Genomic DNA, 24,164 nt, shown 5'->3' on the forward strand with positions numbered 1-24,164 from the left:
TCACACAGTCAGTCGTTTGATTTTCTCATGATGCGTGCCGCCACTTGTACTACGTCCTCACAATTGCACGCGTCCGTCCTAGCGCGTGCTAATGTTCTCTTTGGTCAAAAGATTCTCCTCGGACGGCCTCCATCTAAACAAAGGAGTTTTGTCCGGCGAGCTGCGATCGGCCAAGCCGAGCGCCAGCGCTCGCTCGCTCGCTCGGTCCATCTGTCAAGCTGAGACGAACGATAAGGTCGGAGGCATCCGCAAAGAAATTGCTCCGCTTCCCCGCCGGGCGACTTGGCCGAGGGCGCTGAAACAAACCGCACGAGACACGCCAACGGGCCGCTGGGAACGCCGAGGAAGAGACCGACGCCTACGTTGGGCCAGAGACTTCCGAAGCAAACACAAGCGCATTGAAAGGCTGTCAAGGGCGAGTTGGAGGACCAAAATAAACGGACGTTTGTGTTTGAAAAGGCACAAGAAGAAACAAAACAAGCTCCAGCACTGGCAAAACAACATGACACATCATGGGGCAGGCAAAGTGGCATGACGCTTCTCATAGAGACGTGCCGTGCCGTGCCGCCAGGACCATTGCGTGCGTCTCTTTCAATTAAGATCGCATGACAGCATCGTTTCATTTGCGAATGGACTTATTATAAACTTCTTCAGCAAAGAAACGGGAGGTAGGCAGCTTGCCGCTGTGACGCAGAGAAGTGAGGAGGAATAAAGAAAAAAAAAAAAAACGACATTGCCGCTACACGTCTGACATTGCGCGAGTCGTCGTCGTCATGGAAATCGAGCGAGCTTTGTTACTCGTGCCGCTTAACAAAGGAAACGTGAATCCAAATGGATGACAGACACACTGCTGTTACGTGGTCGCCGATATTTTTCCCCATAGCTTGCGTCAATTTACAGTGACAGTCAGGCATGCTCAAGGCTAAATTCAAGATAAGAAAAGAGTTCAACAAAAAATGCGTGTCGCGGGGAGGGATGATGCTTTGTTGTTTTTTTTCCATCGGGAATCGAACAAGCCGACTTCTCCCAATTATTACACTTCTGATAAGAGTCCATATCTGAAGGAGCGAAGGAAGGCCGCGTCGGCCGGTCACCTTGGTTGTTTGTCCCCACGGCATTAGAACTCCCCGCGTCGTGTTCGAGAGCTTTCGAGGGGGAGGGAGTGCGCCGCTTTCACTCTCGAAATTGTGACATCCTAACGTGGCGATGCAGAGTAAGGTGCAAGTGGAAGTACGGCTCGGCTCATCCGCCAAAACGGACGGATGGGAGAGAAGGTTGGAAAGTGGAGGAGGATTAGCAGCAGAGATAAGCAAGCGGACGCTCACAAACGGAAGCAAGAAAGCAGGCGAGTCCAGATTAGGAAGTGAAATCTTGGAAAGTCTCGCTCCTCCTCAGCAGCAACGAATAAAACGAACATCTTCTCCCCCGCCGTCGTCGGCCGACAAAGCCATCCGTCGCCTCTGGCTGAAGAGTGGAACACCTTAGCCGGCCGGCGGCCTCTCGGGGACGGCGGCGACAAATAGCTCGTCTCTTTCGTACGCCCTTCCAAACCTGGGCGGATGGCAAAGACGACGGACGTGCAAAGTTGCCGACGGCTCCCCCGCTGAAGAGTGGAACACCTTAGCCGGCCGGCGGCCTCTCGGGGACGGCGGCGACAAATAGCTCGTCTCTTTCGTACGCCCTCCCAAACCTGGGCGGATGGCAAAGACGACGGACGTGCAAAGTTGCCGACGGCTCCCTCGCTCGACTCGTCGTCGCGCCAATAATCCAGCGACGTTGGAGCTGATGAATGGAACGGAACACCTTTGCTGGAATTGCACGTTGGACTTCCAAGTGCCAATGTTTTGCGCTTCATGACCTTGGCAGGCAGAAGAGAAACTAGGGATTCAAGCAGAGCTTTCTAACGTTTGTACAAAATGAGGCCTCCCTCATCTGCTTGGTCAGGATTCGCCCCAGAAATGTGCAATCTGAATCAATCGGATTTGTATCCATCTGGTTTGGTGTCCAATCTGTGCTCAGTTGTACAACAAATTCAGGCAAAGTCAGCCGCAAAATAAAACGCCGCGTCTATAGCGTACAGCGACGTGCTCGTTTAACAAAAGGCTTTGTTGACCTTTGGCTGACATGCGCTAACGCGCCGTTAGCTCGCTCGGCTGCGCCTCCGAGACCAAGAGGATTGAATGTTAATCTGGCCTCAAGTACGGCGGGCCGGGGGCTCGCAACATTCCACACAACATTGCTAATCAAAGAGAGAGCGAGAGAGCAGCACCGCCGCAGCGGCGGGGCGGAGACAATGACCTCACGTCACTGACAATCAAAAGCAACCATGACTAAATGAGGTACCCGCGCAATCGTCAGGGTTCCACGGTGATGATCGACGTGCCGCGAAAAGACCACGGCAATCCGATGTCAGAAAGTCTGAAATCATCCTTCCCAGCCAGCGTCTGCGAGGTAGGTCCGGGAGTGTTTTAAGGCCCTTACCTCTCGGAGCCTTACTCAATCTCATCCGCGCCTTCCCTGAGAGCAAGGCGGGCTTAGGAATGCGCACGGAAGGAGACAAATTGAGCTGCTCTGGTCGTTCCACAACATGATGGGGATGAGAGGAGCATCAGAAAAGAAAGGCATCAGAGGGGGAGTGGCGGTACAACGCGAGACCATTACTCATGTTGTCAGACCCCCCCCCCCCCGCATCTACAAGCCGTCCGTCACTTTAGCAGCCAGCCCACACGCCAATCACAAGAAAACGTCACTTTGGACCAATAAACGTCACTCACAGAAAAAAAGGGAGGGGGGGGGGGGGGGGGGGGGTGGTTCAGGGGAAGGGACCACCCAGGGTCACATGATGAAAAATTGATGCAAAGATCTCACGAGAGAGAGAGAGTCGACAATATTTCAACAGGGACATTTGAAAGTTATAAAAGGCATTTTAAGTCACATCCAATAAAATGAAAATGATTTGGAATATAGTTACAGAAGAGAGTGGCAATAACTGAGTTCAAGGTTAACACAAGTTGTTTGTTTTTGTAGTTTTTTTTTTTACATTTACACCCCACTATCTATCTATCTATCTATCTATCTATCTATCTATCTATCTATCTATCTATCTATCTATCTATCTATCTATCTATCTATCTATCTATCTATCTATCTATCTATCTATCTATCTATCTATCTATCTATCTATCTATCTATCTATCTATCTATCTATCTATCTATCTATCTATCTATCTATCTATCTATCTATCTATCTATCTATCTATCTATCTACACACACACACACACACGCGTGCGCACACACGCACGCAGACAAAAGCTGGCGCCACCCGCTGGACTCTTTGGCAAAAAAACTTCAAATGACATCGCAGGGACGTCTGACAATTGCAACAGCTCCAGCATTCTGACAAATACATCAGGACAAGAGAAGAAGGTGTTTTAGCGTACAACACCTCAGGTAGGCCTGTTAGAGTGACAACAAATATGACACGCTTCCTTCTTATGATTACGATGCTGCACATTTCGATTTTGCCGCAAACACTGCGGGGCCGGCCGACGCGCGCTGACAAAAGCTAACACAATTTGACTGCAGAGCTGTTTGTCGAGCTAATAAAACTGCATGTTTGTGCGCGCGCAAGCAGCCACCTTCACGCCTCAGGCCCGACGACGAACGGCGAGGCTCGCTAGGTTCATCCATCATCCACTATCGCATTTGATTGTGTGCGCTTTTTGCTATGCACACACACACACACACACACACACACACCGAGTCACATTCCCAGCCGAAACGAAAACTAAAAAGTGTGTTGTCATGGGCTGTGTCACATAGAGAAAAGAAAAGACTCCCACCTACCCACCCACGCTCAGTAAAAGTGCAATCTCAAGGGCTGTGTCTCTTACTGTGAGAAAGAACACGACAACACTCACATTCCAAGTGCCACAAAAGGATCAGACAAAAGTGGAAAGTTAAAGGTTGTGCCACGAGTTACCCAAAGTGGGTTGTGCCGTATAAAGGATACGATACATGCAGCACGAGTCACGGAATGAAGAGCGTACCGTCGGCTGGCTGGCTGGCTGCTAACTGGCCGCTAACTGGCCGCTAACTGGCCGCTAACTGGCCGCTAACTGGCCGCTAACTGGCCGCTAACTGGCTAAAGCGTTAGCCAATCTGTGTTGGGCAACTGCTCGTCAGTTATGGCAGAAGGCAGGCGCGTGAAAAGACAAAAGGATTTCCGTCCTGACCTCAAAGTCTCTGATACGGTGCAGCCATAAAAAGCCAAACGTGATACAGCGAGGCACGACGCAACGTCAATTCAATTGTTTTCGGTTGTAGCGTTCCTTTGTTCGCCTAGCCAGACTATGGCCCCGACCGACTACGGCAGCTTCTTGCCTGCAAGTGTCAAATAAAGATCTATTCCATTCCATTCCATTCCATTCCATTCCATTCCATTCCATTCAAACCCCATGCAAAGCGGCGGCAACCATTTTAATTGCGTGGCGGCCATTTTAGGCCATAAAGTTTGCTACTGCTTTCAATCGGCGTCTAGACGTGTTAATCGGCAAGTCAAAGAATATGTCAGCTTACTACGGCTCTTAAGTCCACCACTTATTTGCCGCTAAGCTCCCTCACAGCTTGTGAGTGGAACCATCACACACATAATTAGCTCTGATTGAGCCAGGGACCTCAGTTTAGTGCAGATTAGCCTCCCCGATCAAGGAGAAGATGGAGAATGGCACCCATTCCCCAGCCTGTAATCAGCCCTCCCACAGCCTCATGGCTGCCTGCAGGGCTAAAAAAAAAAAAAAAAAAAAAATCTGCATTTGCACGGCAGCTCTGCCAAAAAGGACGCAAAATCAAGCGCTTTTGTCGTTACGACGGCCCCCATTTGCAAGCGCGGCGGCGGCGGCGGCCCTGAAAACGGACAGCCGCTTTGCGTAGGAATTCGTCACGTTCAGACGAGAGCGTCCTCCCGGAAAAATGGCACCGTTCTTCTGCCTTGTGTCGTGGGAGAAGACAAAGAAAAATAGGCCAGAGTGACAAATGTCCTCATTGGCGAGCGTCTCAGGGGTCACCTTGTGTCAGTAAATAAAAATGCAAGAACTATTCCAAATCTCCATGTGAGAATTATGAATAAAATCATTGAAATGATTTTTCACATTTCCACATGCAATTTCTTTTCAAAACATTTTCCAATTATCCTCGTGTGATTGAACTACGAATGAATTTCGGACTCGATTTTGAAGCCCAATATTTGTTTGAAGCACATATGCTCATGGAAACCTGAAAAATATTGTCGAATAAGTAGTCGATTTTGAATTGATCAATTGATAAAGAATATTAAGATTAAAAATGATCATATTAATAATATTAGAAAAGGAGAATTCAGTGCATTATTTCAAATGTGAAAAAAAGGATCATTCATCTTTATAGCGGATTATGAAACCTAGATATCAATATATAATAGTGTTTTTGGGTGAACGGTCATTTTATTGAGCCAGCTTTATTCAAATATTTGTGATCCTTTTTTCTATATTCAAGTGAACGGAGGATAAAGTTGGGTGCTGAGGCTGAGGCGGATGCTGTGCGAGCGAGCGAGCGAGCGAGCATGTGAATTTAAACAAGTGCGAGGCTCCATTCAAGGGACTTTTTAATCACAAAGAGCGGGGGACTCACCGATGAGCATGGCAGCGGCGTGTCACTCGCGTGTACACGGGGGAGGGAGCACAGGTGTGCACGGAAGCGCCCGCCTGATGTCGGAGCGTCCCCTCCCGGGTTTGATGACAAACGCCGCCGCCGCCACCGCCACTCCGACGGGTGTCCGGGAATTTGGGGCCGGATCCTCAGTTAAAATCCCTCCCGCTGTCGCTCGCTGCTCGTCTCGGCTGGACGGAGGCGAGGAATGAATGAGGCGGAAGAGAGGGAGGAGAAGAGCGGAGCAGCCCAGACCTCCCCTCTCTCTCTCTCTCTCTCTCTCTCTCTCTCTCTCTCTCTCCCCTCGCTCTGACTCCCCTCGCTCTCTCTTGCGTCTTCTGTCCCGCCTCTCACTACCTGGACGGTGGCATACATGTCTCCAAATGTTTCATTTTGTATTCTATAAGAGGCATCGCTTCATGACACGCGCATTGTGACGGTCGGGGCAGCAAGGGCGCTATCGGGTCAGGAACTTCATTACAGGGTTAAACGTTTTTCTTCTTCTTTGCTTTTTCTTCATGCGTGCCGCACATCCATCTCACGCTTCATCTTGTATCCTTTTTTTTTTTTATCCCGTTATGTCGCTGCCGCCGAGAAGCCAAGTACAAAGAAATTCCAATCATCCCAGCGAGCGTCCATCTCGTTTGACGGCTGTGAGAAACAACAACTCAGCAGAGCAACTAAAGGCCACCTCGGGCCGGTAACAGCCAGCGGATTCGGCCGCTCGGTTCCGAGAGAAGGGCAAGCTGTCGGGTCGGGCGGGATAGACAAGTGGTTTGTTGGTTTCCGGAGACGACCGCCTCGCTCGCCGTGGCAAGTCTTGGGGCACAGTCAAGAGTGAACACAAGTTGAAATGGGACTAAATACCAACACGTGGTTCCTTTTCACTTCCAAAGAGCGGCCTGAGACAGAGAAACTTAACAAAACGACATCACGACTGACGACGGCTGCTGCCGAGAGCAAGTCAAAGTAAAGCCGAGAGTGACTGACGGACGCACGCACGCACGCACGCACGCACGCAGGCACGCACGCACGCACGCTTACGCGAGACAGACGGCACCTAAACGCAAGACTGGCGGAAGCTATCCTTTACCTTTTTCTTACCGACACCTTCTGGTGTATGAACTTGATCTGTGCCATCCGTACAGAGAGTGTCATTTCATGCAGACAAGCCAAAATATTTGCTTGCTGCATATCTTCTGCCTTTTCTGAATTGTAAATACAAAGCTGGATTCCTGCCTCCATTGAATTCCAGCTGCGGCAATCCATCAGTGCCCATAAGTCAAGCCATTTTGGGGGCGCTGCTTTTTTCTGCTGCTAATGTATTACTGCTGGATGAGTAAATAGGTGAAATGATTCACGGGCCGGCTGGTTGGACCGGGTCGACATAATGCGTTGATGCAGAGAGACTTGGCCTGTTTACATAAGAGCCCCAATGTGGTGGGCGAGTGCAGCCAACTGTTCCAAATAGAAACCTGGAGGATTCTTCTATGAATGGAAATATACGCTAGACATTAGTCACATCCGCACCTCCACATTTAGCATTGGCACAATGTCTTTGTATATGAGCAAAGCTATGCGGACAGGAAGTGAGAGAGCGGGAGAGAGAGAAAGAGAGAGAGAGAGCGCGCGTGAGAAAGAGAGCTGCTGCTGCTGCTGCTGCTGCTGCTGCTGCTGCTGCCGCTGCCGGGTTCCCTCACATCAGTCATTCATCAATGACTTTTGTCAACTGGGGTCACCATATGGAGGCGGAGTCACTACTGCTGTGGAGGTGAGCCCAAACTCAACTCGCAAAATACATTTTGTATACCACTACGCTCAGTCCAATCCTTACAACCCGACCAGAGGGACACTAAAGGCATGGCGAGAGAGAGAGCGAGAGAGCGAGAGAGAGAGAGAGAGAGAGAGAGAGAGAGAAAGAGAGGAAGAGAGAGAGAGAGAGCGAGAGAGAAAGAGAGCGAGAGAGAAAGAGAGCGAGAGAGAAAGAGAGCGAGAGAGAGAGAGAGAGAGAGAGAGAGAGAGAGAGAGAGAGAGAGAGTGTGTGTGAATGGGCCAATGGAAAAGCAGAAATGAGGGCCTACCACATCTGTGAGAAGCAGTCAGCGGACGTCAAGAGCCATAAGGGAAGATGCGCAAGCAGCTGTGGAACTAGGCCGCCACGCACGTCGCATCCTCCTCCACCCGACACCAAACTCGCCACGGATGGCGGCCGGCGACTTCTTCTCAAAAGGTCACCACAGACGGAGAGCGTAAAGGACTGCAAATGTCGTATGATTAAACATCTTTCATCATTCCTTACGTAAACAAAATGATTTATTCCGAGCGCCGTGGGGGGGAGGGGGGCTTCGCGCACGCATCCCGACGCCGGCTCCCCCGCGGGCCAGGCCGCCTGCCTGTCGGGGCGCGTGAGGGCATCGGCTCGGCTTTAACGTTGACGAGCGGCGACAGCCCGCGCTCTGACTGGGAGGGAGGCAGGAGTCTAGCCGAGCGAGCTAAATGTGCCAGCCAGCGCCGGCAAACACATGCGAGCAGATAAAGAAACGTACGGCACTTGGCTACAAACGGGAGTCGGGAACATTTTTGACGTCGATGCGAGATTCCCGTCTATGGGGACAACGAGCTCATTGAAATGGTCATGTGACAACAGAAGGGAAAGAAGACGTCAGGTGTCCACCCAAAGTGGTTCCCTCGTAACAGCCCCCCCAAGTCCATCCAAGTCAAAACACAAGGTGAGCAAAACTGAAACGGGAAGTCCATCAATCGTCCCACCCACAATGGCTATGACGGGATTGGAAGAAGATCCAAATTGGATGGATGGATGGATGGATGGATGGATGGATGGATGGATGGATGGATGGATGGATGGATGGATGGATGGAATAAGCCAGTTGAAAAGAAGAGGAGAGAGGCGTGAAGACAAGCGCTGACAAACAGCTTGACAGAAGCCAGCTAACGGCGGCAGTGGCACCAGCCAGGCTGACACTCACTCGCTCCCATCAGACGGAATCGTGGAGAGCGCCAGTGACAGCGGCATGGGCCACACAATAGACACCACGAAGGAGACTTCTGTGAGAACCCGCTGTCATGTTGATTTTTGGGGGGCAGAAGAATGAGCTTCTCCAGCAGATGTCCAGTCATCAAAAGACGGACACATTCGAGATTGTTTGGGTCGCAGCAGAGTGATACGGATGATTGATTGGGAAGCAGTGGGAGAAAAATCATTCCACATTTGGAGATCCTTCTTTCCATTTCTGATCTTTAACATTGCTTTCAGTAGGTGTGTGTGTGTGTGTGTGTGTGGTTTTTTTCCCAACGACCAACACACCCCGCCGCCGGACACCTCGACGTGACCTCCAATCTATCGGCGGCGCTTGATTTACTCGCGCACTTCAGAGAGCGCAGAGTTGCTATTCCAAATGTCCGTCCTTGTCTCCAGGAGAGAGTGACAGCTTATAATTGGAAAAAGGGGGGAAGAAATGAGGCGAGAGGGGCTCCACATCCAGTTCAAATGACAAACAGAGTCCCTTTGCTAGTTAATCCCAATGGGACGGGCCGCTCTAATCCCGTTATCAGAGCCAGCAGATGCTGTTGACAGAACAATAAGCGGCAGCGCAAAACCCCGAAGGAGGTCATGAGCCACAAGATGACTCTTCACACTCATTTGTTTCCAAATCCTGTTCTGCTTGTGTGTAAGGGGGGGGGGGTTTCGCCTGACCTCAGGAATGCTCCAAAATAATAAAGTCCAGACACGCTGAACACACATCACGACATTCAAGCATTCTTCCATCAAACGCTGCCGACTCCCGCAAATATATTCACACTGCAAATGGTGCCTGATTAGGCTCGGAAGGTCTAAAAATAAAACATTTTGAACATTTTCTTTTCTTTTTTTTTTGTGACGCATTTGTCAAACCTGACATCTTCCTTCCACTTTTAGAACAACAGAAGGAATCACTTTTAACAGGGCACGGCGCAATGGAACGGACCTAGTATTGTTAACCACGTGGTCGTGACCAACGCGTGACGACTCGCTCAACTCACTATGGGTGGCGTTACACCATTCTGCGCCGTTGTGGGTGTGAAAACGGACAGTTTTTAATGCGCATTACTGCCAACTACAGGGCCGAGGTGGAACATCATGGTTCAAATTCCAAATACAGGGACAAATGCACCCTGCGGGACAATAACGGCAATTTATTAGCCACAGAAGGTTACGTGTCGCCGTTGCGTTGGCTTCCCTCCCTCCCTCCCTCCCTCGTCCCAGCTCAAGCAAAGTCCATTAAAAGAAGCCTTTCATCTGCCTTCACTTCATTATGGAGTAGAAACGCGCTGGGGACCAGTGCAGGCGAATTCCACCATGACGGCTAATCTACCATATTACATTTCAGACTATGGATATGTGTGTATATCTATATCTATATATATATATATATATAGATATATATATACATATACATATACATACATATATATATATATACATACACATATATACATACACATATACATACATATTTACATATACATATATACATATATATATATACATATACACTCACGAGCGCATATATTACGTACGTACACATACACGTATACGTGTACTACATCGTGGTGAATTGTCCTGCATTAGGCATGATGTGAACCGGGAATGAGCTTGCATGCAAAAGAATGACATATAGGTCAGCATCACTGCAAAATGACAACATATTCCCCAGAAACCAAAGGGCAAATAAACATTGCTATGTGTGCGTGTGATTGGATGCTACGGGTCACAGGCTTTCAAAGGCAATTTCTGAAAGCTTATTTTAAGCAGAGCCAGAGCCAGAGCCAGAGCCAGAGCCAGAGCCAGAGCCAGAGCCAGAGCCAGAGCCAGAGCCAGAGCCAGAGCCAGAGCCAGAGCCGGGCTTAATTTTGGCCGCCCGCCCGCCCGCCCGCCCGCCCCAACGACGGCACTGATTAAAAGCTAATTATACGCTACAAATTGGGCCTGGGGTTCTCACAGGCAGGCACTGCTGATTTGACATACGGCCCTGGACTCTGGACCGGACTCACGCCCACGGGGCCTCGTGCGTGTCCTCCCTCTCTCCCTCTCTCCCTCTCTCCCTCTCTCCCTCTCTCCCTCTCTCGTTTGGCCAACAGGCAAGGGAACAACATGTCAGCCATGAAGGATGCTCGGAGCAATGTCGCAACCACTGTGACAATATATTCCATACATAAAAAAAGAAGACTTTAGAGGACCGTGAACTCGGTCTATTGGAACGCAAACGCTCAACATCTATTAGAAAACGGAGCGTCTGTCCGCGTGTCAACGCTAACATCCTGACTTCCTGTCGCGACCCTCCTCGCGTGGCGTGAAGCGTGCCAAGAAGCCAACATCCTCCCGGCCATTTGGCAGTCGTTTGCTATTTACATCTCTGCGCTGTGACGCGGCCATTTTGCTTATTTTCTTAGCACCGTGTCTGTATGTGTGTATATATATATATATATATATATATGCTATCCAAGGCTAATGTACCATCCTGTAATCATATGTTCCCTAATATTTAATATATGTACCTTGAATGCATCTCTAACATCCCATTTACATCATACTGCAGCTGATGTTCCATACGTCTATAAAATGTCTAATGTACTTCTGTATGCTAGGTTCTACACGCAATTTCCTTCCTTCCTTCCTTCCTTCCTTGCTTCCTTGCTTCCTTGCTTCCTTGCTTCCTTGCTTCCTTGCTTCCTTGCTTCCTTGCTTCCTTGCTTCCTTCCTTCCTTCCTTCCTTCCTTCCTTCCTTCCTTCCTTCCTTCCTTCCTTCCTTCCTTCCTTCCTTCCTTATGAATGCACCCATGGAGAGCGTTGACATTTGCCAGCGACTCAACCGGACCCCGTGAAGGGTGAGGGGAGGTGACGCACCATCCGCTTTGGGCGTGTGTTAGTTTTGTCCAGATTGGTTGCGGGGTCAGCGGTAAGCGCTGAGACAAAAGCAAACAACTCGCCCCACGGGTGCTTTCACTGCTGACAAGCCAGCGAAGGCGCGGGTCGGGGGGTGACGGCGCTACATGCTCACCCCGGCGTCAAGGACGCCATTCCATCACACCTGGAGCACACCAAAGAGGAGTTGAAGCGGCCTCCTCCTTCCTTCCTTCCCTGCCTGCCTGCCTGCCTGCCTGCCTGCCTGCCTGCCTGCGTGGCTGCCTGCGTGGCTGCCTGCGTGGCTGCCTGCGTGGCTGCCTGCGTGGCTGCCTGCGTGGCTGCCTGTCTTTATTACGGGCCGGAGGCGATGGGCCGGAAAATTCCCGCGGAGAAACAAACCTGCATCTGCATATTCCAGCCCCCGTTTGGCGCCTGCCAACGGCGAATAAATTAATTCATGAATAACAATGAAAATCATCTGCTCTAAACGCCGACGTGCGTGTGTGTGTTTCTTTGGCCGATACTCATGGGAGTTTATTTGCATAAACAAGTGACATAGTGACAGTGCATAAATATTAGTTTGATCTGTCCGGGCCTCATCAAGTGAGTAAAAGGCACAGCAGGCTTCCAAGTTAAACACTTTCAAGAGCTTCGAAATCAGCGGCTATGCCCTTCCCCCACAGTGGCTTGTTTCTCACATTGGCGGACCCCCTTGTGCGCTGGCCTCGCTCGCTCGCTCGCTCGCGTGCCCGCCGACCTTTTGCCAGAGTTTGAACCCGTCGCACCCCAGGCAGGGCAGGGCAGAGCGGAGGGGGATGATGAGCAGAGCGCAGAAGAGAAGGAAAGCGCAAAAAGTGGAAAAGAAAACCAACATTTTTTTTGACAGCTTTGCTTAGCACATATGGCTCCAGTCTAAAAAGGTCTGGCTTGGAATCTGGGCTCTGGCCTTCCCGTGTGGATGGGGGAGTAGCACAGAAGTCATTTCATGTCGTCACGGGGGGGTGGAGGAATTGGAAAATGGCACAAGGCGACAAAAATAAAACACAGATGCGCAAATGCATTCATGCAGAAAATCCGCGTCTTTAATCCAATCCGTCACGCTTTATTAAAGCAGCGACGCGGCAGAGGAGATGGCATCAGACGGGCGGCCGCGATGACGAGCGCTCGCTCGCTCGCTCTCTCGCTCTCTCGCTCTCTCGCCTAACAGGCACGGCAAATTTCAAAACCAAAAAGGAAAAAAAGTGCACACATCAGAGGAAAATGAGATATAGAGGCGCGTGAAAAAAATGCTAATTCTTTCTCCTCCTCCCTCTCGCTTTGGCAGATCTGGACGACGTTACACACAAAGACGAGCGCGTGTTCACGTTGCTAGGTCAAATCGGGCCTCTCTCTCCCATCAGCGTGTCATCCTCTGTGATTGCGCCGGGGCCCATTTTATACGTGGATAAATAAAGAAAGCAGCTCAGTGGGCCTAGTGGTGGAGTGTCCGCCCTGAGACTGGAAGGTTGTGGGTTCAAACCCTGGCCGGCCAAAGACTATAAAAATGGGACCCATTGCCTCCCTGCTTGGCACTCAGCATTAAGGGTTGGAATTGGGTAAGGGTTAGATCACCAGATGATTCCCGAGCGCGGCGGCGGTGGCGGCGGCACCGCTGCTGCTGCTGCTGCTGCTGCTGCTGCTGCTGCTGCTGCTCATTGCTCCCCTCTCCCCCAGGGGATGGATCCAAATCACACGGGGATCCCGCTTTTGCCACAAGTCGTAAACACATCATCCTTTTCAAGGGTCCTTCAAAGAGGTACGCATGACAAACACAACTCTGGCTACACTGCTTCATTGACTTATTTTCTATCAAGTCAAGGAATGTTTAGCATTAGTGGCTGTGTCATAACAACAGACAGCTGAGTCGCGCACGTGTCTTAGTCGGTCTGGCTTCTGCACCTGTCCAGCCAGCATGGACGCCAGAAGGAGCAAGGGCCCAGACCTACTGTCAGCTCAGCGAAGCGGAGCGGAGCGGAGCAGAGCAGAGCAGAGCAGAGCAGAGCAGAGCAGAGCAGAGCAGAGCAGAGCAGAGCAGAGCAGAGCAGGAATCCAACACACCGACGCATTTGAAAGAAAAATACTCTTTTGAGGGGGTGGAATGAGGGAATCAGATAAAAAAAAAAAAAAAAAAAGAAACTGAGTATACGGGCTGACACAAACACCTATTTACTTCTTTAAAACTATCCAAAGCAGTCACACACACACAAAGCAGGAGGGGGAGGGCGGGAGGACGCAGCAGGGCGGCTTGCAGCCTGGGGGAGTCAGCAGAAGGTGAGTGGAGATAAGGCCGCGCCATTGTGACGGCGTGTCAGAGAGAATCTGCACACGGCATCGCTTCAGCACGGCTACGTGGCAGCGCACGCATGCGCGTTTGCATCGGCCGGCCAGCAGCAATGGCAGTCAAAGCAAAAGGACATTTTAGGGTGGCTCCATTCTCGAGACGCCTCCCTCCCAAATGAAATGAATCCATTTCAATGTTTCAAGAACCTCTGAATACTCGATCACCGCTTTATGGCGGCCGGTGTATTCCAACTTTTGGGTGGATCTACTCACAATGACTAAATTTGAAGTTGCACTGCCAAACAGCCTCAGGTGAATTTTCAATACATCAGGAAGAAGAAACTAAGAACAAAAACCCCAGCGGTAGCCAGACCTGCGCCGTTTGCCGTCTTGCCTCCGTCGCCGTTCTGCCTGAGCCTCCTCTTGTGCGTCTTGCCGTCGTAGTGGATCTGCGCCTGCGCCGCCGAGTTGAGTTGGATGTTGCAAACGTCGCACGTGGTGTAGCTGCGCTCTTTCCGTTCCCTCTTGGGCCTGGGAGCGCGCCCGTCCGCTCGGCCGCAGTCCGATTGGCTGATGGGAGGCTTCATCGCTAAGCCAAAGAGGCAAACAAAAAGATCATGATTAGTACATGGATGGAGGCTTCATCGCTAAGCCAAAGAGGCAAACAAAAAGATCATGATTAGTACATGGATGGATCTCTTCGATTGGCATATGTGGTACCTAATGTGTGGTAAAACAGACATGGACACATCATATTTGGATGCTGAATGTGATATTTCAATCCCTGTGTGTCAATGTGATATTCAAGCGTTCCCTACAAGGCAACATCAGTAACCGCCAAGGCTAAACAATCATAGCGGTGCAACTGAGATGCACCACAGGGGGGCGACAGAGAGCTTCAGTGTCAGGTCTGACGTGACCCCATCAAAAGACAAGTGTACTGGGACTAAGGGATCAAGTTCAACCTTTGTGCAATGATTAAAAGAGCTCAATTCAATTTAGTGTGACCGAGGAGATTTTCGTTGTCACGATAAGTAATCGTTGGGGGGGACGACACAAATTATACCAAGGGAATGAAGTTGTAATCTAATTAGAATCAGTTAGAAAGACTCGCCAGGTGAAAGAAAGAAAGAAAGAAAGAAAGAAAGAAAGAAAGAAAGAAAGAAAGAAAGAAAGAAAGAAAGAAAGAAAGAAAGAAAGAAAGAAAGAAAGAAAGAAAGAAAGAAAGAAGGAAAGAAGGAAAGAAGGAAAGAAGGAAAGAAAGAAAGAAAGAAAGAAAGACAGAAAGACAGAAAGACAGACAGAAAGACGTGTATAGCTCATTACACCACAAATAAATGAGAAAAGTTGGCTGGGCAAAGGAGGGGGCAAAAAAGTTCCCCCAAACATCCCCGCTTGTGCATCTTGGAGTTCTTTACGTAAATAGCACAACCACACGCACGCAGGCACTCGTGCTGAAAAGACATTGCAGCAGGCAAGCAGCGCCTATTCAGATGAGAGGCCCCATTGGGCGTCGAGTGCAAACTTGCGCCTCGCCCTGCCCTGCCCTGCCCTGCCCTGCCCAGCCAGGCCTGACAGCCAATGAAGAACATCTCTGTGGTCTTCAATGGCGCAAAGCTACGCACACGCCCGACGCTGCCGCGGAATCTGAGCTGAGGCTGCCGGAAGGTTGCTTTTGGTGTCAGGAAAATTCATGTTCTTGCAAATCAATCTTTTTTCTCCCCCTTCAAACACTCTCTAAACGGCCCACACGTGACACACCGGAGGACGGCCGACTCGGCACTTGCCAATGACTCGGCAGAGCTGAGCAATCAAAAAGAAAACATTTACGATACCGCATCCCGCAATACGCCAGGCGGACTTGGACCATTCTTGTAATCACGAGCCCATCCGCTGTGCCCGTTGGAGGGGCCCCCACACGGGATCACTCACTCACTCACTCCACACACAAGAAAACATTTGCTAATGGGATGGAACCTGCTTTAACGCTCCCACAAGTTGTTTTTTAACATTCCACCAATGATCCCATCGATTTATGGAGTAAAGGGTTTTGATTGAAATTTTGAAACCTATTGATATCTGCTAGTGAGCGTCGATTGAAATGTTTTCTTTTTAAACATTGGCCGACGTCAACGTAGTAGAAATACGCACGCTAGGAAATTTACTGAGAGTGTATATTATTAGCCCGCCTGCCCGCAATGGTGCCTCGCTTTCGTAATTGGCTCACCACCACTGCGCCCTTTCTAAAGCCCCCAAAAAAATGAAAGCATCCAGTTCTCTCACTCATCAAACATTCTTGTGCCTTTAGCTAAAGTTAGCACGTTGACTCGGAACCACAAAGCGGAAGCGGGGAAGAGATTTTACAGGGAGGGGTTCCGTCCAACGCTGGATATACTTAGAAGCTTGTGCGTTTTCTCTTTCTTGGGCCCATTCCTACGCCCATTGCACAAGAACCCCACACAAGCGGTCACGTCCAAACACCTCTGGTGACTACTAAAGGATTCTCAAAGCCATTTATTATTCATCTCTGGTGATGCCTAGTCACGCTAGTGTTTTTGGGACGCATTCCTTCCAAACACGGCGGTGTGAAGGACACATGCCACCAGGTGCAGTTGCAGTCATGGCGGGTGCCAAGCGCAAGCGGGCGGGCGGGCGCGCGGGCATGATAATAACTGGGATTTGACGACAACATGACGTTTTGAGATGATTGCGGGTCAATAAATCCAACGCGCCGCAATGAATCAGAGACCGAGTGCGGGGATTCTCCTACATCAGGAAGTCGGCGGAGACGACGAGATGGGCAGATTTGGGCTTTTTTGCTCAATACTGATAACTGGAATTATGTATTGAATATCAGATGGATTTTGTTCACGGTTCCCAGAATGTTTACGAGTGTAAATGGATCTCCCAGGGAAGTTGTGGTGAAGGCAGGTGCCTGCCTCAAGTCTGGAACTTGGGAGCCTCCATTTAGCGGCGGCAGGGCGGGGCAGGGCAGGGCAGGGCAGGGCAGGGCAGGGCAGGGCAGGGCAGGGCAGGGCAGGGCAGGGCAGGGCAGGGCAGGGCAGGGCAGGGCAGGGCAGGGCAGGGCAGGGCAGTGTGGCCGCCGTGGCTGCGCTGACACAGTAAAAGTCCATTTCACTGGCAGCTTGTGCTCTCAATGCGTCCCAATAAAAGGAGCTGGAGGAACGGAGGGAGGGCTAAACGCCGCTTCAGCATTGACTCCAGGTGTGTTACGGTCAAAGTATTATTGTTATGTATCCCGGGATTAGCGGCGGTGTCGGCGCTGGCACGCCGTCCGTCTGCTGCCCTTTGCGCTAATCTCCGGGCGCATCCCTCATTCCCCGGGCCGACACTTGTTATTCGCGTTGCCGAGATACTCGTCAAACAAAGAGCAATCAAACGATTAGCGCAGAAGAATCGTGATTGTTCTTGATGTTTACATAGACGCATACATGTTGGATTTGACCTAAGTGGAGAAGGATGCAGAGAAAATAGGTTCCGACAAGAACAGAGACGAGGAAAAAGCAAACATCCCTTTCTAACCTCATCTAATCTTTTGCACATATTTCTAACAAAAATATGAGCAAAAAATCAGGGGGAGCCTTTTCTGGGAGGGACTGGAAGGGAGGAAGGGAGGGAGGCTCTCTCTTTGCAATCAGAGCAGACCTGCACTCCACTCGGCTGAGCCTGGAGCTGGAAATGAAGAAGTCCAAAAAGAAATGACAACAGGTTTTTTTTTTTTTGGGGTGGTCAAATGTGATGGCTAGTCGTACATAAATAGTGTCATAACTCTGCTTGCAGATCTGCACTGGGTCGGTCGGGAGCTGCACCTCGCTAGCCGCCGTGGCTCACTCAGTGATGAATGAACTGCACTTACACCCACACAAACACACTTGAGAGCAGCTGTGAGAATAACATGACAACACGGCTCTCACATTCACTGCTGGTGCGTGTGTGTGTGTGTGTGTGTGTGTGTGTGTGTCACCCTCCTCCCTCCCTAGCTCGCCACAAACGGCTTCCCATTTTCTGTCAACACCCCAAAGAGCTGGAGAATAAAGCTATTAGCAACTAGGCTAATTATGTGTCACACTATCAACACACAAGGGTGTGAGAGCACGCTGTGCGCACGTGTTTTCCCAATTACCTTTTGCTTCCATTACAAGCACAAAAGTGAACTTGTAACCCATTTGGAGAAACATCAGGAAAGCCACCTCCAGACGGACGGCGAGAAAATCTACAGACAAGGAAAACCATACGAGGGCTCTCTGTCTCTCTCTGTCTCTGTCTCTCTCTGTCTCTCTCTCTCTCTGTGTCTCTCTCTCTGTGGCTCGTTAGAAAGGCGCACCTTCATCCAGTCGGTGACTTTGTGAGAACCAAGAGCGGCAGATTAGCCACAAGTACGGGCTTAGCGTGGAATTCAAAGCATTTCCCTTTCCACGAGTGATTAACGTGCCAGTCAATGGCACGGACGGCATTGTTTTAGGATCACTCCATACGCAGAAAGAAACTTTGTGTCTTCTATTACTGCACACACTTCACAGAGATGAAGACACGAGTCAGCGCTAGCATTTTGGCCGTCATTGTCGTCTGACAATGCCACAGAATCGGATCAAAACAACAAAGGTCAGACATTCCTCGATGAGCGGCGCGGTATTTTTAGGACGCAAATGACTCGCTCTATATATACGCGTACGTATGCATACGTAGATAACGGAGCGGGTTGGTGCGCTAAATTAGCGCGCTAAGCTGGCGTTTCATCTTCAGAGCGGAGGCTTGGGGCTGCACTTTACGTAAATGGAGATTGAGACACTAATAAAGGCCGTAACGGGGCCGCCGTTTGGAGGCTATGCGAGCGATGGCTGCGGCCACGTGACAAGTTGACAAAACACAAATGATGATTAGCAGCAGCAGCAGCCAGCGCTTTTCCAATCAATGAAATCTGAGAAAACGGAATTTCGGTTTCTTTGTGTGTCTTGACATATGAAGGGATTGACAATAAAGCAGACTTTGACGTCATTGCCATGACAACACGGACAGACTTTCATGTTCTGAGGGGGAGTGTACATTTAATGGACCAGTCAAAACAACCAAACAGCCGAGCCAGTAGGGGGTGATGTCACTTGACTTCAACGAGCCTTTTCCAGTATAATATACCGCAGCATTTTGGGAAATGATAAGCATTAGAATTGAAAAGAGTTGCTCTTATCGTGTGCTGACAATATGACGTATTAGTCACAAAAGGGGTCACTTAGCAAAGTCATTGTCGTCACCAGTCAACCATGTTTTGCTTCAATTGGTCGAAACCGACAAATGGAGGATAGCAAAAGCGTCGCGTCGCGTACAAAGGTGGGCTCCAAGCACTGAGCTCTCAGTTAGTAGCCGGTTGCGCCACCAGTTGAGACAACTGTGCAATATCATAGTCTATAGTTTGTATGGTACAAAAGTAATACAAAATTCGGAAAAAACGGACGGACGGACAGACAGATTTTGAAAACGATTTCTTTGGCCTGAGGATCAAGATAGTAATAAGGTAGAACGTGAAACAAGTCTTGTACTTGAATCAAGTTTTTTTTCACGAGTGCCACTCGAATCAAATGCTTTGACACGTCAATAAAGTCACGGATGTGTGCCAAGGACACAGGCCCAGCGAGCACGGTAACAATTAAAAATGTCGCTTAATGGGCTCACGTTGCTGCTATTCCGAGCCGCTGCCGCCGCGTGGCTATTAGAGGAAAAGCGGAGCGCTCCAGTCAAGTGGGCCAAGGTCACGAGCGCAGCTTCGTTTTCGGGCGCTCGCTCGCTCGCTCGCTGTCGCGCAGGCACTCCGCGGCCATTAGCATAAACGTCGACCTGGGAGGAAGCTTTTAGTGTGGCAAAAAGTGCTCATCCAGGTCGTGTAGTGGTTTACGTAACAAGTCTCCTGGGCGTGGAGGAGAGACGGCTCGTTCGAGTGCCCTCAGGGCTCATTACGTGGCCCGGCCCGCTGCCGTATTAAAAAGACGACAACGGTGTCTGCACGTGTCCTGAAGTCTGAAGGCGCTCCAATACGTTTGGAGGGGACAGGCGCGCTTGTTCAGAGGATGGACTGGCTCCGACCACTTGGCAGTCAAATGAAAACAGGAGGCAGTTCAAATCGGCCTCTGCACGGGGTGGGTGGTGAGAGAAGGAAGGGCGGGAGGGAGGGAGGGAGGGAGGCTGGAAGTTAAACAGCAACACACAGAGCTCCAATGTACGCCCTTCAAGGCTCTACTGTACCTCGCGGCGGGCGACCGGGCGGGCAACCGGGCTGGCTGGCTGGTGGGCGGGCCTCTGTGTGTTTTGGAAGGCGGGACAGAGAGTTCCAGACGGCAAAAGCGTTTAGAAGGCTCTCAAAAGCCTTTTTTCTTCAGCCAGACTGTATCTCCTCGGGACAGAAGTCACCCGGGTTTCTTTTTTTGTGCACCGACTCAACGTGGCTGCGACTGCCGTTAACCTCGTCTTGGTTTGTTTTGTCAGCACACAAAGAAAAGAAAATGAATACAGCAGTGACGGATGGGGGGTCAATTTATGGTTCAATTGTGCCACGTGTCAGGCCGCCACGAGCTGGTGATGATTGCGCCGGGCTCGGGGGGGATCAAGTCGACACCCTAACTAATGTAGCGCCAAGGGCGGTCGCTTCATTCAAAGGCAAATTGCGGCGCCCAAGGTTGGGAACCAATCGGCTTCCTCTGCTATTTCACATACATCACAACTACGTTATTGTGCAAATCCTTTTTCAACATCATCTCTCGCTGGCTGTCATGACACTGATAGCTTTAGCTACCGTTGAGCCGTTAAAAAAAAGTAAAGATAAAAAAAAAAAAAAAAGGTTCAAAACTTCGATTCCTGACGAAATCAGCCTAACATCAACTGAGAGTGCATTTGTCAATTTCCTGGCAGCTCCTGTTTATTTTGCCAGCGTGTTGTCGTCGCAAGCAGCTGTGGCACACTGAAGCTGTGTTAAAGCAGCATAAACGAACGCTTCAGTGTGCGCGTGTTTGCTTAAGCGTACACACCGAGGCCACTGTCCGCATGTGTGCAGGTAGCGAGGTGTGCCTTTTACAATGATTTCATTGAAGGCAAACGGGCCACGGAGAGTCGGCTCCTACGGCTGCTAAAGAACGCCAGGTGCTTTAAGGTGCTTTGTTTGAGCAACAATGACAAATCTAAGCTTGCTTTTGTAGCTTCGCTGGATGACAATTACAAGCAAAAAATGCGCTAAGAAAGTCAAATGCGAGCGTGGCCTCCCCCAGGGCAAGCTGGATGACTGATGTAGCGTGGAAGCTCCCGTTGGCTCAAGGCGGCAAGCTTCCGTCGGGGTCAACCGAGCTTGCCATGGCGGCATGGTGGCGCTTGCCATGGTGGCGCTTGCCATGGTGGCGCTTGCCATGGTGGCGCTTGCCATGGTGGCGCTTGCCATGGTGGCGCTTGCCATGCCGGCGCTTGCCATGCCGGCGCTTGCCATGCCGGCGCTTTGCCGGCGCTTGCCATGCCGGCGCTTGCCATGCCGGCGCTTGCCATGCCGGCGCTTGCCATGCTGGCGCTTGCCATGCCGGCGCTGCCAGCGCTTGCCATGCCGGCGCTTGCCATGCCGGCGCTTGCCATGCCGGCGCTTGCCATGCCGGCGCTTGCCATGCCGGCGCTTTGCCGGCGCTTGCCATGCCGGCGCTTGCCATGCCGGCGCTTGCCATGCCGGCGCTTGCCATGCCGGCGCTTTGCCGGCGCTTGCCATGCCGGCGCTTGCCATGCCGCCAGGCTTTGCGCAGCTGTCAGAGTCCCAATTCTTGTAACATGGCATGAGGGGGAAAAAATCCAATTACGTTCTAACTCAAGTGGAAACGCAAGTTTGGTCATGTTTGTGCGGCGAATAATATACAGCACTGTTGATGAACCTTTGGCACACTCGCTATTGTTCCGATAATACATTTGATTAAAGCTGTAAAGCAAATATATAGCAGTCGGTGTTTTGCAGCCATGACGCCACCTCGTTGTCCTCCAGCTAATTAGGAATTACGTGTGTGTTTGCACTGGCGCTTCAGCTCGGTGACTTAACTGCCGCCGCCGCTTTTAACTTTTGGCGGGATCCGAGCCAAGGTCACTAATGATTTTTCGGGAAATGGTCAGCTGACGTTTCGACGTCCATCTCCTCGGTGCGTACGGGCTTTAAGCTTTTGGGGTTCTGGCGCTCGGTCACCTTGGCGCCGCGGGCAAAGACGGCTGCTCGTATGGAAACTGACGGAAGGTCAAGACAAATTGGGCACAGCAGGAAATAGTGAGACGCAGCCTTTGAGAAAAAGAACGCAGAAGAAGAAATGAGGTTATGATATAGTATAATATATTTGTTTGAGAGGGAGAGAAAAAGATGTGCTCCCTCATTTTATATGTACTTGACCTTTGGTCGGGTTGTCTTTGATGGAGTGTCAAATTTGGATTTGGACTTTACAGGGACGTCTGCTACATTAGTTGGTGGGGCAATTGATCAAATGTGAAATTCGATTCATTTGATGATGGATGCCAAAGAGTTGCAGTGTAGCCAAATGCAGCTATCAAGTGTCGTCTTTTGGCTCGTGCCATCGAGCGTCTCGTTAATCTGTCGTCAAGTGCCTCAATTGGAAAGCCCGGAACACCAGTAAAGCATCTTCGTCTGCTCTAACTTTTTTTTTTTCTTTCTTTTTTGGTCGGCCAAGTAAGTCATTTGAATATTGTTGAGCTGTATTATTGATGACAAGACACAAAATCACACACGTGGGGACTTCACAGGAACGTTAAGAGCACGCAGTCAATTCGGCACAGTAAATATAATGGAAGAATTGGTTTCCATTTTGTAGCCACCGTAATGGCGTTAATTGGCACTCTGTCGAAATGTACGACTAGTCATCGTAAACAAAGCATCGCTCACTCCCCAAAACGTGCTCAGCGTTCACTCGCAAATTCTTTCGGACATCTTTTGAGTCGCTTTCTCTTGAATTTTGCCATCAACTTTTACTTCCCGCTCGAAATATGGTGTCCAAAAACAGAACGACAAACTTACCAACACGTTGCAGGTGTGCGCACCTGAAGCCCCAACAGCCGAGCAACAGCCGAACCGGCCGGCACCGACACAACGGGCACCGGACGTCTCGTCTCGTCTGGCCGGGTACACGCCTCCGTTCTATCCCTCCCCGCTCCGCTCCGCTCCGCTCCGCTGCCAAAGAAGCGACGGTCAAAGTAGATAGGTCAAAAGTGACCGGAGCGACGGAAAAAAGTGAAGCGAACCATCCGACGTGGTCAAGTTTCCACAGGGCCAGTTGACGGGGAGATTAGACCGGAAACGTCCTTTCGAAACAAAAGCACAGGTCGATCAAACGGAGGATGGAAAATGTTGACAAACACGGATATGTGGTGAGATTTTGTACTTGCTCATCTGCATGATCACGTAAGCAATACATTTGAAACTAAAATAAATCCATTTCACCCAAAGGTGATGTGTTTTCCAACACGGCTGCCAAATGAAATGTTTTATCTTGAAATGATTAACACAGAACTAAGTGTCGCAAGGATACATCTTGTCCAATGGCCAATTTGTTCAAATGGATTGGCATTCAATAAAGAACCTTAGGAACTATATGGCATGGCATGGCATGGCATGGCGTGGCGTGGCGTGGCATGGCATGGCATGGCATGGCATGGCATGGCATGGCATGGCATGGCATGGCATGGCATGGCATGGCATGGCATGGCATGGCATGGCATGGCATCCCATCGCATGGCATGGCATCCCATCGCATGGCATCCCATCCCATCGCATCGCATCCCATCCCATCGCATTTTAAACAACTAAATGAAATTCACTTTAGAAATGTTGTCTTTATAACTTTGAACATACTTCGACAGTTGTTGTTGTTTTTTCCCCATTATCATACTAACATTAAATTCAGCTTCTCCAGCACACCCGCGAGTCCAGTGAGGTCAAGCAGTACAGGGTGGATATTTCTTCTTCTATTTGTTGACTGTAAGAGCACCTAAATGTTACCCAGCGTGCCCTCCGAGGGCCATTGTGTTTTGTTTTTATCTTACCTTGGACCAGAATTGCAGAAAAGAAACACGAGCTGAATGCCCATCATGTGGATTGATGGGCATTCGTCGATGATAAACGCAAAAGCCAAACAAACCTGAAAATAGAGTGGCTGGCTCCTTGCGGGAGGTATACATGGACGAACGACATTGTCACCCACGAGAGGCAATGACTACTTTTTG

At 50.2% G+C, this 24,164-nt stretch overlaps 1 protein-coding gene across 3 annotated transcripts in view; it reads right to left on the reverse strand.

Annotated features, from left to right (window-relative positions):
- Positions 1 to 23,201, reverse strand: part of znf385c (zinc finger protein 385C) — a 30,984-nt gene extending 7,783 nt beyond the window's left edge. Inside the window, exons 1-2 of one of the 3 annotated variants that reach the window (XM_061304251.1) lie at positions 22,960 to 23,201; positions 14,284 to 14,499 (exon numbers count right to left, since the gene is read on the reverse strand). In XM_061304251.1, coding sequence (XP_061160235.1) covers positions 14,284 to 14,497 — 214 coding nt within the window. In that variant the 5' untranslated portion in view covers positions 14,498 to 14,499; positions 22,960 to 23,201. Of the gene's footprint in view, positions 1 to 5,668; positions 5,873 to 14,283; positions 14,500 to 18,054; positions 18,290 to 22,959 lie in introns of those variants that run through there. The other 2 variants (XM_061304250.1, XM_061304252.1) reach the window with 2 other exon arrangements.
- Between the last annotated feature and the right edge of the window lie 963 nt (positions 23,202 to 24,164).

Source organism: Syngnathus typhle, linkage group LG17 (assembly GCF_033458585.1).
Source record: "Syngnathus typhle isolate RoL2023-S1 ecotype Sweden linkage group LG17, RoL_Styp_1.0, whole genome shotgun sequence".
Lineage (NCBI taxonomy): Eukaryota > Metazoa > Chordata > Actinopteri > Syngnathiformes > Syngnathidae > Syngnathus > Syngnathus typhle.